This window comes from Silurus aristotelis (genome assembly GCF_946808225.1).
Source record: "Silurus aristotelis genome assembly, chromosome: 24".
Classification (NCBI taxonomy): Eukaryota; Metazoa; Chordata; class Actinopteri; order Siluriformes; family Siluridae; genus Silurus; species Silurus aristotelis.
In genome coordinates this window covers 7,831,346-7,848,170 of record NC_139597.1, presented here as the reverse complement: position 1 = coordinate 7,848,170, position 16,825 = coordinate 7,831,346, and the positions used below count along the sequence as shown (strand labels likewise).

Below are 16,825 nucleotides of genomic sequence, written 5' to 3'. Positions count from 1 at the left end.
TTCATCCAGCTCAGGTTGATATGATGAAACAGGCCCCAATGTACCTGAGGCCAGTCTATAATGGTCACAGTCAGACACACACACACTTGCTACAACCTATTAGCTTTCAATGAGGGATATGATGGAGTAGCAGTTCAAAGCTATTCTGGCTCAGCCAGTACGTAATACAAGTCTACATTCAGCAAATGTCACCTCAGCCAGACTTTCTTTTTTGTCATGTTGTGCTTTTTCTCTGCTTTTCTGTCATCCCGAAGTCTTGATTAAAGAATTTGACAGCTGATAATTCTTTCTCATGTACAGATAACCTGGTTTAGGTCCCACTATTGCCATGTGATAAATTTGACCATAGGTACTCAGTTAAAAGAAGGGCATAATGGCCACCAGGCAGGACCGTGAATTGAGGCCCGGACTAAACAACTAACTAATAGTTTCTTTGCTTTGCAGTTTGAGAACTGTCTTGGAACTCACTCTCACAAATTACAAAATTTACCAAAAAAAAAAAAAAAGCCTTCATGTGTTAATATTTGAATTGCACAGACAGAAATCAGTTGCTCAGTCATATTAAAAAATGCCATATGCTAACTGCTCTGTCAACCCACATCTGGTTTAGAAGAACTTCCACAGGATGTCCCTCCAGTAAAACACATAAACTGAGTTCCCATAGAGCGCACAGTAATACACTTCCCCCCCTTTTCAGTAAAAACCCATAGGATCACAGTGGTGTGAACTCTGCTCGTATGTTTCAGGTGGAGATTAGGAGTGTTGTTGCGGAACTTGGCTGGGGTCAGCAGATTGCTTATGCTGATCGCAGTGATTGGAACTCAGGTGATTAGCATAAGCAATTTAAATGGTATTGATTTAACCTCACGGCTCCAGTAATTGAACACCCAGACCAAGCCTCCCCTCCCTTTTCTCACGCTCTTTCACACTCTTTCTTTTCTGTACATCTGTTCCTTTTTCACTCAACTTGTTTGCCTGCATGGTTTTCTTTGTTTCACATGGTTCTTTTTATTTTCATGTTCTTACATAAACAGATTAGAATTGAAAGAAGTCCAGGGAACAATTTAACAAATAGAGGAAACTATGAAGTATGATAGTTCATTTAGTAAAGTATGATAGGACATTCGATCCAATATTTAAATGAAATTAGGTGCTTTTGAAGCCTATAGTACTGTGCAAATGTCTTGAATGTAGAAATTTTGTCTGTATAGACAGTATCACATTTTCTTCCTGTTTTTGTGTGAGTTTCTGCCAGGTTCTCTGGTTTGTGTGTGTGTGTGTGTGTGTGTGTGTGTGTGTGTGTGTGTGTGTGTGTGTGTGTGTGTGTGTGTGTTCATGCCAAGTGTTCCCAGGACACCTACTTTATTAGTGTGTCAGTATAAAAGAAAAAAATATTGATTTAATTATATACATTTTTCAAACAAATTCTGTTACATTTTCTTGAAAAAAAGAAACATATTACTAGATCACCAGTCTGATTACATTTTCAAAACTGTCTGGTATTTTATATGCAGAACTGACAGAGATGGCAGGCATAGCAGCCTGGTTCCTTTAAAATGGTGAATGTATTAGGTTTATTGCACCTTTAAATGAATCGAAGTGTGATTATGAATTCTAAGATTGTGTGCTCTATATATCTATTGCTTGTTGCTCCTACTAGCTACTCTTAAGTAAAACTTGGAGAACAAACATGACTTGGCTGATCATTTGAGATAAGTGGACAATTTGTGATTTTTTCCCCCTTAGAATCGTCCCAATTACATGTCAAGTCCAATTCTCCAATATTATTAAAAAAGTATGGACGAAGCCAATGGGCTGCTTCTTGTTGTAGCTCATTTGGACAAGAATAATTAAAGAAAACACTATTTCATCAGAACCTCTGACCAGATAACTCCTCCCAAATGTAATAACCCTCAGTGTTACTCAACTTCTTTTAAACCAAAGACTTAAAATTAGCTGATAGACATAATTTGGCATTTAGATAACATTGACTGAATATAGTGAGGTGGGAAATGGGACAAAACATGGCACTAATGACATTCCTTTTATAAAAGGTCCATCAAAATATGCATTGCTTTATCTACGAGAATCCACGGACAGTGCCATTATGCTGAGTTATATTTGGGGCTCTGATCAATTAATGAATGAAGAAATGTCCACATGGGAGAACAAGCTGATGCATTCTTCATTTTCCTCCAATGCTCTTCGGAAGAGTGTGCAAATTTCATGTTTTAATATTTTAGCGCTCTGACTTAGCTTTAGACTTCTCTCCAGGTAACACACTTGATCATCCTGACATTCCAAAGTACTAAAACCTTTGGAATAAAGTGTTTTTTATTCGCTTCTATTAACATAATTTATGCTTGTCAGGGAGCCCACCTAGGTAGAAGTCGAGTGGGGGGTTGGGGTGGGCAGTTGGCAGGGTGTACCACCATATTTCATCCCTTCCTCTCAGTGTGTGTGTGTGTGTGTGTGTGTGAGAGAGAGAGAGAGAGAGAGAGAGAGAGAGAGAGAGAGAGAGAGAGAGACAGAGAGAGAGAGGTAGAGACAGAGAGAGAAAGGTAGAGACAGAGACAGACAGAACGCACGAGAGAGCGTGCAAGAGAGAGAAACAGACAAGATAACAGCTGTCATGAGATGTGAAGTAGACATTCGACTTCATTACTCAACCCTGAAACATTGATGAGGGAGAGAATGGACTCAAATGAGAGCTGGCTATCACTATTTGTGTGCCTGGTAACAGTGAACAGCACTTGCTCTTCTGCTAGATACACATTCCCATCATTCTTCAGCACTGCTGAGATTCTATCATGTCCATAATCAGAGGCTTTGTAATTGGTGGTTTTTCAGTAAAAGCTGTGTTTGCTCATGAAGACATTACTAACGCAAAGCTATTGAGAGTTCCACTACTGCCATTTATAGGACAATGGACATAGAATATAGGACATGTCTAATTTAAGGTTATTTGATCCCATCCGTAAACGGACTAATATATTGGATATAATAATATGCAGTGAATATTATATTAATATGTCTCAATTATATATATATATATATATAAAACCCTTGCAGTCACTCCAGGATCACTGAGGCCAATTTACGACAGATGCTGGAAAAACTTCCTTCTTATTCATTCATGCAGAAAGCAGCTGGGTGTGACATGGGAATACACCAGTCCATTGCAGAGCACTACACATACCCACGTACACACACAGGAATAATTTAAAGTACATAGTATTTAAGGTAAGTCTGAGGAAGCTGGAAGAAATTATTACATACACTTGATAAATATGAGAAAAATATTTGGGTGATTATAAAAACTATCAAACTCTTTAGTAAAAGCTAAAAGACTGACTTGCGAGACCTACGCATTGCTGACATATCATTCCAGGCTTACTACTATTATCAAGCATCATTCATTTAAAGATAAACATTAACATTTCAAATTCCAATTCTGTATTCTGTGTTCTGTATTCTATATCAGTACAGAAGAAGTCTATAATTGCACTTGAACTTACTGTACCCAACCCGTAGCATGATTAGCACTTGCAGAATGTCCAGCGAGTAGAACATGTGGCACATGTGTGATTTAGGTGGCAATATTGCCACATCGATTCGAGCAAATTAGTTTTTACACCATTTTATTTGTGTCAACACATCGTGCCGAAGAATCCTATATGCCGCTGCTCCTGCAACACCAACATCAACATGCTTCATGAGCCCACTGGGCCTGTCTACATCACACACGAGTCCTTGTTGTGTAGTAAAGGTCTAAAGATCCATGTGATTTAGCCTTGTTCCCAATACAAACTGATTGTGTGTACGTGTGTGCACGAACATTTGGAACACTAGGTGTATTAAAGTGAATTACTGTACACTCTTTTTCGCACAGATTTCAACGTTCCAGCAATTAAGTAACATTATTTTAAAGTACTGCTTTTCTGAAGGTCAAGAAGAAGAAAAAAAAAAAAAATCACATGCATTTTCATCAATATAGATACAAAGTAAGATATACTCATCACATTTAAAAATAATACATGAAACAATGGACCGGTTGAGCGGGCGATAGTTTTCTCCACACACACTGTAAACTGGAGCTATTCAGAGAGGCTGTTTGGAGCTCCAGCGTGTCCTGAAGGAAAATCAATAACCAGGAGGCAAGCTAATTAACTGCAAATCATTTAACCCTGTCTCAGCAGTACATGAAATGTGGCCATTATGAGTAGCAGAGTTAATAATAGATAAATCTGCCTCCTTTTATGAATGAAATAAAAATCCACCTCTGATAATATAGAGAGAAAAGTAGACTGGGATTTCAATCATGTTGGAAGTATGGGCTCTTGCCATCCTTGACGTTCCTGTTAGGACAGTAAGCAGGTGGTTTAGCAGATAGAAAGCATGCCATATTCATGAGGATAGTGTTGCTGCTCAGGGCAGTTCCACGAGTGGTACCATTACATTCACATGCACAAATGTGTGTTTTATAAGAAACGACTTTTACACATAGGTAAAGTGTTCATCATAAAATAGGGTGCATGTTTTAAATAAATTATTTATAACTTATAATATATACAATTCTATACAAATCTATCTATCTATCTATCTATCTATCTATCTATCTATCTATCTATCTATCTATCTATCTATCTATCTATCTATCTATCTATCTATCTATCTATCTATCTATCTATCTATCTATCTATCTAATAATAAAATCAACACATTTTCATAAGAAAATCAGATTAGCTAAATTTTCTGACATTCATGAGAAGAATTAATGTATATTCTATCATTTGTATTTATTGCCTCTATAAATAATTTTTTTTACATTTATTTACAATGATAATGAAATGTTGTCTGAATGTACTCTTTGCAAAAATATAAAATATTTATTTTAATAGAAAAATGTGTAAAGCCTTGTCTACATTGTTCCTAAATGTGATCATCTGTTTTGTAAAAACGTAATTCTGTAAATCGTTGAGAAACAAAATGTAGCCATTTTTACCAAATAATATTTGTATAAAAAAAAATTATTTTATATTTATTTCAAAGATTTGCATCATGGAACCACATCAATAGATTCTAAATGCATTTGATTAAATACAATACAATTTTGGCACTCACTCAATATTGGTACTGCTCCAAAGCAAGCTCTCCTCCCACTGTCCATGTTCTGGTGCATTCTTGACATGGCTGAAAAGACCAACCTGTAAAAACTCCAAACTTCAGTTTGAGATTGGGGAGCCAGGGAAAAGGGGAGATGGAGACACAGTGCAGAACGTCCAAACAGAGATTTATTTGGTGTGCGTACACTGGGCTCTCCCTCACCCTGTGGCACTTGACAATCAATAATTGAACAGACCGAGGATAATAGCTTCTACACACACACACACACACACACACACACACACACACACACACACACACACACACACACACACACACACACACACACACACACACACACACACACACACACTGTGTTTTTTTCACAAACACCCAGGAACATAGAAGAAACTCATTTGCTTGTATACCAAGCAGAACATCTCAGTGGCCTGCACATTAACTTGTGTCCAAACTGATTTGCATAGTCATGGCTTTAAACAAGTCATTTATGCTCTTGAATTCATTGCTTTTATATATCTAGCACATCGTAGCCATCTGCACATCATGTTTTCAAAAATGGCCTCTGCAGCTTCTCCTTTAAACTCTTGCCACCACCTTGGCTAATGGTCGCTTTAATGGGGACTTGGGTTTAGTCGAGTGCAATAGTACGCTCAGGCTCCAGCTGTGCAAATCGTGACACAAACAATGGCAGAATTTCTTCCCGGAGATCAATTGGGAGGTACTCAGAGAGGAGAGAGGCAGGTGATGATGGCACGCCGTTAAGTGCACAGCTTGCGAAAGCCTCCCGGAGCTGCGAAAAATACTCCATTATTTTAGGGTAAAGAGGGGTGAAACGCAGAGAGGCACTTTTCCACTGTGAGTTGGACTTAATGCAGTGCAAATGGGCTTGAGTGCGTTGTCACCTTTGGGCTTGATGCACAGACACGCATACACTTTCCTCCCACCATGCACCCCTGTTTTCTTAGTGCTTATAATCAAAAATGGCTGCAAGATTGTGTAACTACATGCTCATTGTTTACAGAATCACCAAGTGTTGTGTAATTTTTAAGGAAGAAACCAAATGTCCAGAAATGTTGGTGTGCCAAACTGAAATCTTATGGAGTTCTGCCAATCAGAGAGACTTGTGTACCATTTGTGAGACCATTGTGTACCATTTGTGTCCCACATATAAGCGTAAAAGACATTATAAAAATAGATAATATGCCAATAAAAAAAAATGCACTTATATGCAAATAAATATCTTAAAACTTAGAAGCACAGCAGCAATACAAAACATAGAGAAACATTTTTACCCATACCTATCCACTATAACTTTATTACTATTCAAAAATGTTTTCCCAATTTCCCAAAAAACTTCACAATTTTTCCAATTTATTTAGTTTGGAAACACAAATCATCAATTAACCACAAGATTAATTTAACCCCCGTACACAATAAATCATTAAATATTTGTAAGTGAGATGTAAATTTGATTATTTTTCTTTTACTTTTTTTGCTGTCATATTGAGTGAAAAGGGTGCTTTAAAAGTACAGCCCTGTTCGCCAAAAATGCATGTTTTGACTGACATTTTTGCTAATTTAATGCCTTGACCCAGTTCTTCATTTACGAGGTAAACTTCAGACGCTCTTAACCACAAACATTTTTTCCAAAAAAACAGGAAAAAAGGAAAAAAAGATTGTTGACTAGGATGGTTTTTTTTTTAACTGTTTTTCAGATTTAATGATTAAACATTACAAGTATTAAAAGTTAGGGGTTAAATGGTACTGCAGTTGTGGAATTACCCACATAATGCATCTTCAAGGCTGTGTGTTGAGCAAAACCATGTAAAAATGTTTGAAATGATTGCTGTGAACTAGAATAGGAATTTAAAATGAAGGAGAAGAGACGAGAGTGAGAGAGCATGGTTATATTCCGTGTGCTTATTTCTTTACTTCTCACCAACCTTGGCAGCAAGTCCAGGGTACAGGGCAGGAGATTAATTTTTGACGATGCGATCGATCGAGGGAGAAATCTTTTTTTTACCTCCCTCCCATCTCCCTGACACAGACACATCTAATTTGCTGCTTATCTTATACTTATTGAGTTTTGAGCATTGTTAAATCATACCTTTCAGCTGTTTAATTTCACCTAGCGCCTCTGCCTGCAGCCCCCCAAGTGTACACAAACACTTTATATCTCCCCCGCCCTCAAAAACAGGCGAAGAGGGAGCGAGAAAACGAGGCACCCAAGGGGTGATGAGAACCGTTCTCCTTCTAATACAACCTCCACCTCCCTTTCTAGCTCACTTTCATGGCTGAGAAGCCTCTTATGAAATGCTGATGTGGATTCCCCCTCCTCTCCTCTCCCTTCGTTCCCCCTCTCTTTCTCTCCCTCAGGTCTTTCTTCTCCATCTCTTCCCCGTGGCAATAGATCAGATTTTCTCTGGGGAAATCATTACTTGGCATCATTACCATCTCCAACACTTTTATCTACTGGGCCTTGTTTCCAACTCATCACTTGATTAAGTTTGGGGAGGAGAGTCGTGGAGAAAAGAAGGAAAGAGAGATAAACTTAAATGCCAACTGTAATAAATAGACCTTGAAGGACCCTTTTGATTGGCTGCTGTTTGGGTGCCAGGCTACTTGTTATTTATCGTCCGGAATAACCTTTAGCCCTAAACACACACACACACACACACACACACACACACACACACACACACACACACACACACACACACACACGTACAACACATTATAGGTAAGGATTAGGCCGAGCAGATGTTCATCCTCTCTTTTAATTAGCAGTGGTAATAAATGTCGTGGCCTGCTGATTTGGTACATACCATTTGTTCCAAACACTCCTAATTAGCTCTTACTGAACTCAAATTTTCTTTCAAATTTGTTCAGTAAGCAGGAATTCATATTAAAGGACTAATTACAAACCACAATGTTTTACAAAATGTAATGATTATACTTGTTTAGGCATTGCTATATTTAAAACTAACTAATTATATGTCATGAGAAATTCAGTTCGATACAAATACTGGTGATCTGGGTGATTGGATTATGTTTTAATTTATAAATTAAAGCTGTAAGCATTGGTTCAAATTCTGATTTGTAAACTTATATCCTAAGATATATATCCTGACATATATTGATCAGAAGATCAATCGATATCAGAGATATTGATCACAAATAAAAAAAGGAAAAAAAGTGCATTTTCAATTTTACAATTTGAACTAAAAACGTAATGCATTATGTTTCTGCATATAAAATATCAACCTTTTTGAATTCTCATATCATTTGCGGCACTGACTGTAGTTCCGTCTGTAACATAAATGATGTTTAGATTAATGTCCCTGTTTTAATGATTATAATCATTGTATGCATACTATAGTAACAGTTAAGTCACAGTGATACGTAGTAATATGGTGTGTGTGCTCAACATATCATCATATATACTTTTAGGGTTTATCAATAGGCAGAATTTTTTTTATTTAAATGATGTTATTTAAGAAATAATCTAATTGGTTATATAGTGAGGTTTTCCGAAAGATGATGTTTATTTAACATTTGTTAAGGGACAGGTGTTAACTTTTTGTACTGGATTTCTCTGGCATGATGAAGGAAATGTAAAAAATAACGAGGCCTAACTGACTCACTTACTGATGTTCCATTAGGTTGAACAGTAAACAGTAAAAAATGTAAATAAATTAATTTATTAAATATAGAAAACAGCAAATCATACCTCCCCAAAATCATTTATTTTGGTCCATTGTGTGTTATATCTTATGCACAGTTATACATTGATTACATAATATATTATTATAAGCATTCTACTGCTTTATTCTAACCTTAACATTGTTAAGATGCATTGTCTTTTTTTTCTCATTATATCTTCTTTGCCTTGTATATCTCCAATAACATATTATACCCCAGTATGACTTGATGTGTTATGTATGCCAATATGAGCAATAATACAGGTGTATAACAGGCATTGGATGGTATTATGTGCTTTATGTAACACCTTTTTAAATGAGTTTATAATGCATTATGAATGGGTTCATAAAACGTTTGCATGATCAATTAGTCAAAATGCTGATTTATTCACGCTGTCAGAGAACGTCTACATAATTTATTCATGCAAAAAATCTTTTATTGTTTAATATTAGACTCCTCTTATACAAGCACCTAAGTAACGCTCGCTTGCTTTTTTTCCCAGCACTTGCTTGGAGGTTAAGCAAAACATACACAAAGACAAAGAATTACACACACATATACACACACACAAACATGCACATACACACATAATCCATCCCACATATCTGACCTGCAGCTGTTTGAATCCACAATGCACAGCATGCGTGTGGGCGAGCTTTCCCAAGGAGTCGCAGGTCACAAGTCGAGGCGGAAAATGAATATCTTTCCCTCACCTTTACTAATGTAAACATAGCTAACTGACAAAGAAACAAGAAAACAAACAGGAACTGAGAACGGACAGCAACTTCCTTCATAGTTGTTGAGTAGGAATATTGGCTTTGAGAAGTTTTTGCCAGGATACGACGAGGCCTGCTCAGATGCGTGTGAAGTGTGATGGCAGGTGGTAATTGCACAGATCTTTATTTCAGCAAAGGATACAGCTGACTGGCAGGATCTATTGGCTGTGGGTCTCCTGAGTGGCCATTAGAAGCTCTTTTGATTATGCTCAGCACTCAGTTTGAAAGAATTTCAGCTACCACACCAACGGCAGGCACATCCAAGCCCACAAGCTAAAGGTGAGGGTCAGCGAGGGGTCAAGGCTTTTTAATGTTTGCATCATGTTTGCAAAGTTGACCCAACTTGCAATGAAGAAACTGTTGGTTTGTTACTACAGATGCTCAGGCACAAATATAACCTTCAGCTCTTGTTGTATACATAAGACCCCCCCCCCCCCCCACACACACACACACACCTTCCCACCTTCCCACCCCATCTCAGCAAATAAGACCATAAAAGCCAGGAGTCCAATTATCCACCTGACATAAAGCTCTTATCCACTGGAGGATACAGCCTGACATACTGCTCCGGCTTCAAGCTCACTCTCAAGGCCATAAGTAGACAATAGGCTGTGCTATGTGCTAATACCTAGCAGATACACACTCTGCCCATCTCGTTCATCTCCACTTTTCAGTGTTTGTGACTGAGATAACGAGCCCATCATCTTCCAATAGCCCTCCGAGGACAGCGCATGTTTCTGCGCCGAGCGAGAGCGAGAAGTAAGTTTGCGTTCATCCTCACCAACCGAAAAACTGGAAATTGCCTTGTATCTCGGTCTTTGAAGGATACTGTGAAGGTTACAGTTGGCAGTAATGCCGTTTCCGCAACCCTGCTGAATACAATCATCTCTCCAATTCAAGATTAGGCTAAATGGAAATGGTGTGCAATAAACAAACAAGACTGCTATAAGGACTGATGGGTTTCTAGCTGTGAAAGTGGCAATAAGTGTGTTCACCAAGGCACCTAAAAACAGACACGTACTACTGGGGAGATGACTTGCAAGAGTAGACTAATTAAAACAGCTGTGCGGTTCCACAAAGCGAATCCTGAAAATATATAAGATGAAGATGTAACAAGATGTCGAGTGCTATTTTGCAGGTGTATTTCTACTTGTGTGTGTGTGTGTGTGTGTGTGTGTCTTCTACTGTATTTATGTATGAGAGAATATATTGGGTATGTAGCCGCTTTGGTACTTCTTAGTGGCCTAAGCCTGGTGCATCTGGTATAGGTTAGTTTGCCACATCAAAGGGAAAACTTCAGAGAGGCGTAAGGTTTTTGAATCTCCCACATCCCATCTCCCTGAGTCATTTGCCCCGTGCTATGCTATCCAGAACACATTCCTGATAATGGCTGGCAGCCTTTGTAGATCGTTCAGAGCAGATAACACATTGTACATTCTTTAAATGACACATCAGTAGACGTAGACTCATGGAAGAAATTGCTAGTGGCATTTGAGTGTGTTCTAGGTAAAATAACTATCCTTCTTCCTATCAGTTTATTGTGTGATCCCCTCATGTCAATTCACAGATCTAATACTGATTTAAAAAATAAATAAATAAATTGGACCCAGACGTCGTGCGCGTGCACGTGTGAGGTCAGGTGCACGAGTGTCACGACAATCTTCTTGATCGATTTGAAAGCTGGCAAATTACTGAAATGCTTTGGTCTCATGCCATGTGCTGGGTTTATCTGAGTTTAAGATGATAATTCCTTGAGCTAAAAAAAAAAAAAAAGCCAGATTTGATCTCATCTGTCAACCATAAAAAAGGCAGACTCTGAACGTAGGCAGCACTCCTTGATTCAGAAAGATTTACATTTCTGCTCTACTTCTAAGGATTGGCACGGTCTCAAAGAAACCACATTCTGAGTATCATACACTCACAATCATTAGCTGTTTTAAGCATGTTTATTGCCAATCAGTGATCCCTGAATCCAACGATAGCACTTACCACTGCACATTGTTACTCGAGGCTCACAAATGTATCTTCTTTAGCCACACAAATCTGACCAAAATACCCAAGTCTATTATCGCTGCAATAAAGAGATAATGACCCAACAGTGGGAATACATTTGCCAGGGCACCATCTCTACAAAAGGGGCTGAAGGATAAGGAGTCATTAAAGCAGCGTTGTCTGGTCCAGATAGCATTGGCATGTCTATGTAGATCATTATTTTCACCCCTGGAGCCGTTTGCCAAACGAGGAGAGTTGGGCTATCGGATGCGCGGGCTGATGCACACACTCTGGGGTCAGAGACAGCATGGGGATGAGGCCACTAACGATACATGGCCTGGAAGTTAATGCACTTTCTAAATGTTCCTAATGATTTTCTGGAAGAAACTTGCATGATTTTTTCCCCTCCTCGCCTTCCTCTGTGCTTCATCGACTTTTTGTTGCTGACGGGGGATGAGACATTTTTATTTCCCCCTATCTTTAATCTTTCTTTTCTATTTTTATCTTGCTGATCTTTAACAAATGCCCAGGCGAGTAGCAAAGGTCTGATACAATAACAACAGCATGTTAAATAAGATGCTGTACACGCTGCTTCTTTGCCTGCACTTGGCGAATTGGCTGTTCATCAGTACAAGTCTCTCAGAAAATAAAAAAAGAAGTGATGAAACACGCCTTTGTTCACAGAGACGAAAAAGTTATAAGGTGAGACGTTTGGAAGACGGGGAATGCACTAGGGAACACTGGAACTTTCTTCCCAAATGCATTAATAGCAGCTTTACGTCTCATAACCTTGGATGATTCAAAGAAACCATGCAACTGTGAAGTTACAAAGGCTCACCTTGACATGATGTAGAGAAATTTACCAAGTGACAACACAGCACACCTAAGTTTGCCATTATTATATTGTGTGCAGTCACTTCTATAGGCTACTCTTATTGCATATATAATAATTGTACCACTAATGGTAATAACGCTGTATGACATTCCAGCAAGCATACACTAACATGCAGATTGCTTCTTTTCTTATATATATTTTTTTCATTTATTTTGATGTCATGTTGACAGTCAAGTGACAGATTCTTGACCTAAGGCTGTGTTATGACATTTTCTGAGCTTACTTATGTGAGGAACATCACTTGACATCTGACTTTGTAGTGCAGGAGTTCTGCTATGTCAGAGTCAAATAATGGTGATGCTGTGACACCTCTGCTAAATGAGGTTAAATTGGAAGGTGAGAACTTCCAAAAGATTCTCTACAGTGTCTCCCGTATTTAGTAATCTGTGGTATTAATATCAGTGAAAAACATGTCTACACTGTAATAACTAGTGACTACTTTATAAACAATACACTATCAGTTATCTCAACCCATATGTCAACTGTTTCTTTTTGTTCTGCTTATATGATATACTGTATATGAATTACTATGGCCTCATTAAACTAATGACTGATTTTGCATGTATTCTCTGATGGTCATGAAAGTTGGAATATACTGTTCTGTTTTCTAATGAATTTATTTGGTTATATTTGGTGCATAATCACCATTAATTTTTACTCCAAGTTAATTAAGGGGTTCTTAAATGTCAAATGGGTGAGTGCCTTATATTAAAAAAATAATTTACTCCAATTCAATACCTGCTTTAAAATTCTGATTTTGGGTTGCAGTAGATCTGTTGATGATGAACACTAAGTACAAGGACAAAAACACCCCTGTTGGCACTTTAGCACATGACAAAGCTCCATATAGACACATTAATACCTTGGGGTCATTTAAAGTAGGCAATACATATCCATAGGTTTTTGGAAGGTGGTAGGAACACCTGAAGGACATGTAGCTGAGGGGAGAATTGCACCACTGTGTCACTTTCTCAGATTTTGGTAAAATTGATACCTCATTTTTTTAAACATTATATTTTCACATATGATATATACATTATATAAATTGAAATTACTTTGTTTTTTGTTTGTATTTTAATGAAAGTGTTGCTGTTTAATGAAGGAAGGTTATATAGAGTTGAGTCTAGGAAATTACATGGAGCTGTGAGGTGGTGACAATACCATGGCACAGCTTTGCCACCCTGCCAACCAGCACTATTTATAATGCTGAATGTATTGATAGGCCATTAAAGATGACCTACAAGGAAATTTACAGTTGTTACTTGTATTATTGTTGTCATTATAATCATTATTACTGAACACCACTATGACTTAGAAATATAAAAATAGAAATATTTAGTTTATTAGTGTTTGATTTGAGAACATATTTGCTCACCATGTTGAACATTTTTAAAAGTGTTTTTCTCTCCCACCAATTCTTCAAGGCTTAGTGCAGCTTCAGACCAATCTCTCTCTCCATTGAGGGACTTAACAGCTTGAGTCTAATCAAAGACACTTTCCCCCCTCTGCGTTTCAAGCTAAAGCAATTCAATTAGTTTAATTGGTCTCCCTATTATGGGCTATAATGAGATGAGTGTGTGCCTATTGTCAAACTTTACAGGCTACTTTAAACTGCCTCCCTAATTAGAGAAAGGACTTTAATCTCACTGTTTTACTTGTACAGTAAGCCGGATTGTCAAGCATGCCTCTGGCTTCGGGTATAAGCCAAACTACAACAGGCATTAAATGGTTCCAGTGTTTGTTCTCGGTCATGACCTGCAGAGCTCGAGTAACTATACCATGAACTCAGCTCATAGCTGTTACAATACATTAAAAGCCCCAACATTTCAACAGAAGGTGATTATCTGTACTCCTCTACTCTGTTGATCTTCCTAAATGCACTCTAGTGCTGACAGATTCTCTTATACTCCTTGCTTGTCAGTAGAGGGAGAAAAGAGGGTGGCAATTTTTGAGTTGTGATGACAACAAAATGGCTGACAAAAATGATTGCACTTACTATCAATCACAGAGCAGAGAGCATAGCATGGTCTGGTGGCTAGGCTAATAGAGTGGTGAGGGGAAAGGCCTTCGTTGGCTTCTTTGCATCTACACTTGTGCCCTTCAGTGAGGCACGTAACCTAAATTGCTTCAGTAAACACTCAGGAGGTGAAAATGAATGGAGTAATGGGAGAAATCCATACACATTTTATAAGAGTAGGATGAGGGTGTTGAGGATGTGAGAAGAAAGACATCTGACACACAATGTTAACACAATAAAACTGTATTACATTTGTGCTTAAAATGATTACAATACAGTATGTACATGTGTCCTAAAAATAAACATCTCATGCTGAGTGACACTTAAAAGAAAATTATTTAATAGCAAGCCAAAAGCAATACTTTTATTTTTTTTTTTTAAATATGTACAACCACCATTTACAAATCAGTTTGTCTTTTCTTGAGGCTTTGCCCTAATTTTCAGAAGGAAACTTAAGTGTCAGTTGGATGCTGCTTGAATGCGGTACAGTAGCGTTAACATGCACTTCGACAAACTCGTCAGAGCCAGTAAATCAAAGGTTGCACACCTCCGGTTTATGTGAGCTGACTTGTTCAACACAACAATGTTTGTCAGTGTGCAGTAATGAGGCCAGACTTGTGAAATCTGGACAAGAGGCTCAGCAACTGGACAGTGATCCAATTCAAGTATAAATATGTCAAGGACAAAGCCTCAGTAAGATCCGCACAAAAAAAATAAAAATAAAGGTTCAAATAAATACATTGTAGAAAGAAGTAAATCGGACACCATCCTCCCACCCCACATAAACTGACTTGTGTGCCAAATCCCTACAGTGTCCTGACAATGATCTCTGAATGCTGTTTTACATACAAAGCAAGCAGAACATGAATAATCTTAGTATTAAAGTTGTATCAGTGTAGCAATTCCAGCATGTCTGCTGAACCAATAGGAAAGAAGCGAAACAAAGCACTGAGTTGTGTTCAGCTGGACAGAGCATTTTCATAAAAGCAAAAGAAATAAGGAAAACCCCTCAACCTGAGATCTTATATTGACATGGCTCCCTTGCTTCTAGCTGACAGGACAACATTTATATCTTTTCATCACTTACTGATTGTTTTCCCTTTTTTGCCCCTCCTAAGGGTCCTTAGCCTGAAAGTGAAACTGGGCGCAATGGAGAGGGGTCTAAGTAAATGCTTGCATTTTTTTGCACAGTTAGATGTCTGTGTATGCCAGTTGTCAGGCCTTGGGGTGGATTGTCTCCATGAGGCCTTGGGTTTTAGGGGCAGGAAAGAAGGGTCGTTTTAAAAGAGCCACAGCAATATCCAACACCAGTGTCACTTTGCTCAAGGGAATTGTGAAACCCCCTTACCAACTCACAACAAGTCTCTATGGCTATTCTGTACAGCAGTGCCCCATAGTGGGCATTTCTTATGTACATTATCAAAGGATAAGGGCTGAAGAGGATAGTAGTGCTTTTGGTGTCTGACTGCATATCCCCATTTAGGTCCTCTCTCAGCTCTCTCCCCACAAGTGTAAGTGTCATGTAGGGGTCAGCGGACCTGTGGGGCATAGCCTTCCTTCATCAGCCCCTCTTCGTAATCCGTCTGACACAGGATCATGTTGTTCTTCAGGAAGAATTTGTCCCCAACACAAAACCTGAAAAATAAGAAGAGACAGAGAGAGGTGAAGACCGAGCGAGAGAGAGAGAGAGAAAGAGAGAGAAGGTGGGGGTGGGGGGGTGGATTCCACCTGCCATTCTAAACCATCATTGGGTTTGTCTGACCGGGGAAACTTCTAAGTAGAACACTTAAACTAGTGGGTTTCCCCAGTCTCAAAGGATTCCAAGAAAACCCCTTACGAAAGCAAAGACCCCGTCACCACGAAAGAGCATTTGAAGGGTCAGCTGTTTGTGCCCCTTAACAAAGTGGACCAGGATTCTCACAAATGGATAGCAATTTTCTGTTTGAACTAGTGCCCTATCTCAAGCTATATGCCACAAAAAACATGAACATTAGGTTCTTACTGTTTGCTCAAAAGTGGGTTCCAATGAACTATCCAAGGAGCCCATGAGGAATATATTTAATTCATTGCATTGGCACTAATGGATTTGATATTGGTTGGTAAAATATGTTCTCAAAGCTTAAAAGTACAGGAAGTAAAAGCTTTCACAGTTGCTATTACTTTGTCAAAAAAAAAAAAAAAAAAGGGTTCTTGACAGGTTCTTTGGATAGCTAAGAGTCCCAGCTGATGTGAAATGGCATAATGATGATTATGGCTGCTTATGTGAAGCACAGTAGCAGTGTAAAAGCATGTTTTTCTGCATTATGTCTGGGAGTT

General features: G+C 38.4%; 3 protein-coding genes across 6 annotated transcripts in view; 1 reads left to right on the top strand and 2 right to left on the bottom strand.

Annotated features, from left to right (window-relative positions):
* tmem178bb (transmembrane protein 178Bb) overlaps positions 1-16,825 on the bottom strand; it is a 485,881-nt gene that overhangs the window by 80,965 nt on the left and 388,091 nt on the right. The window lies entirely within an intron of this gene.
* Positions 1-16,825, top strand: part of hmga2 (high mobility group AT-hook 2) — a 164,265-nt gene that overhangs the window by 115,345 nt on the left and 32,095 nt on the right. The window lies entirely within an intron of this gene.
* The window catches only part of lmo3 (LIM domain only 3), a 38,079-nt gene continuing 35,990 nt past the window's right edge, over positions 14,737-16,825 (bottom strand). For all 4 annotated transcript variants that reach the window (XM_083528175.1, XM_083528174.1, XM_083528176.1 and 1 more), the window contains exon 4: positions 14,737-16,144. In XM_083528175.1, the coding sequence (XP_083384301.1) occupies positions 16,039-16,144 (106 nt within the window). In that variant the 3' untranslated portion in view covers positions 14,737-16,038. The remainder of the gene's footprint in view (positions 16,145-16,825) is intronic.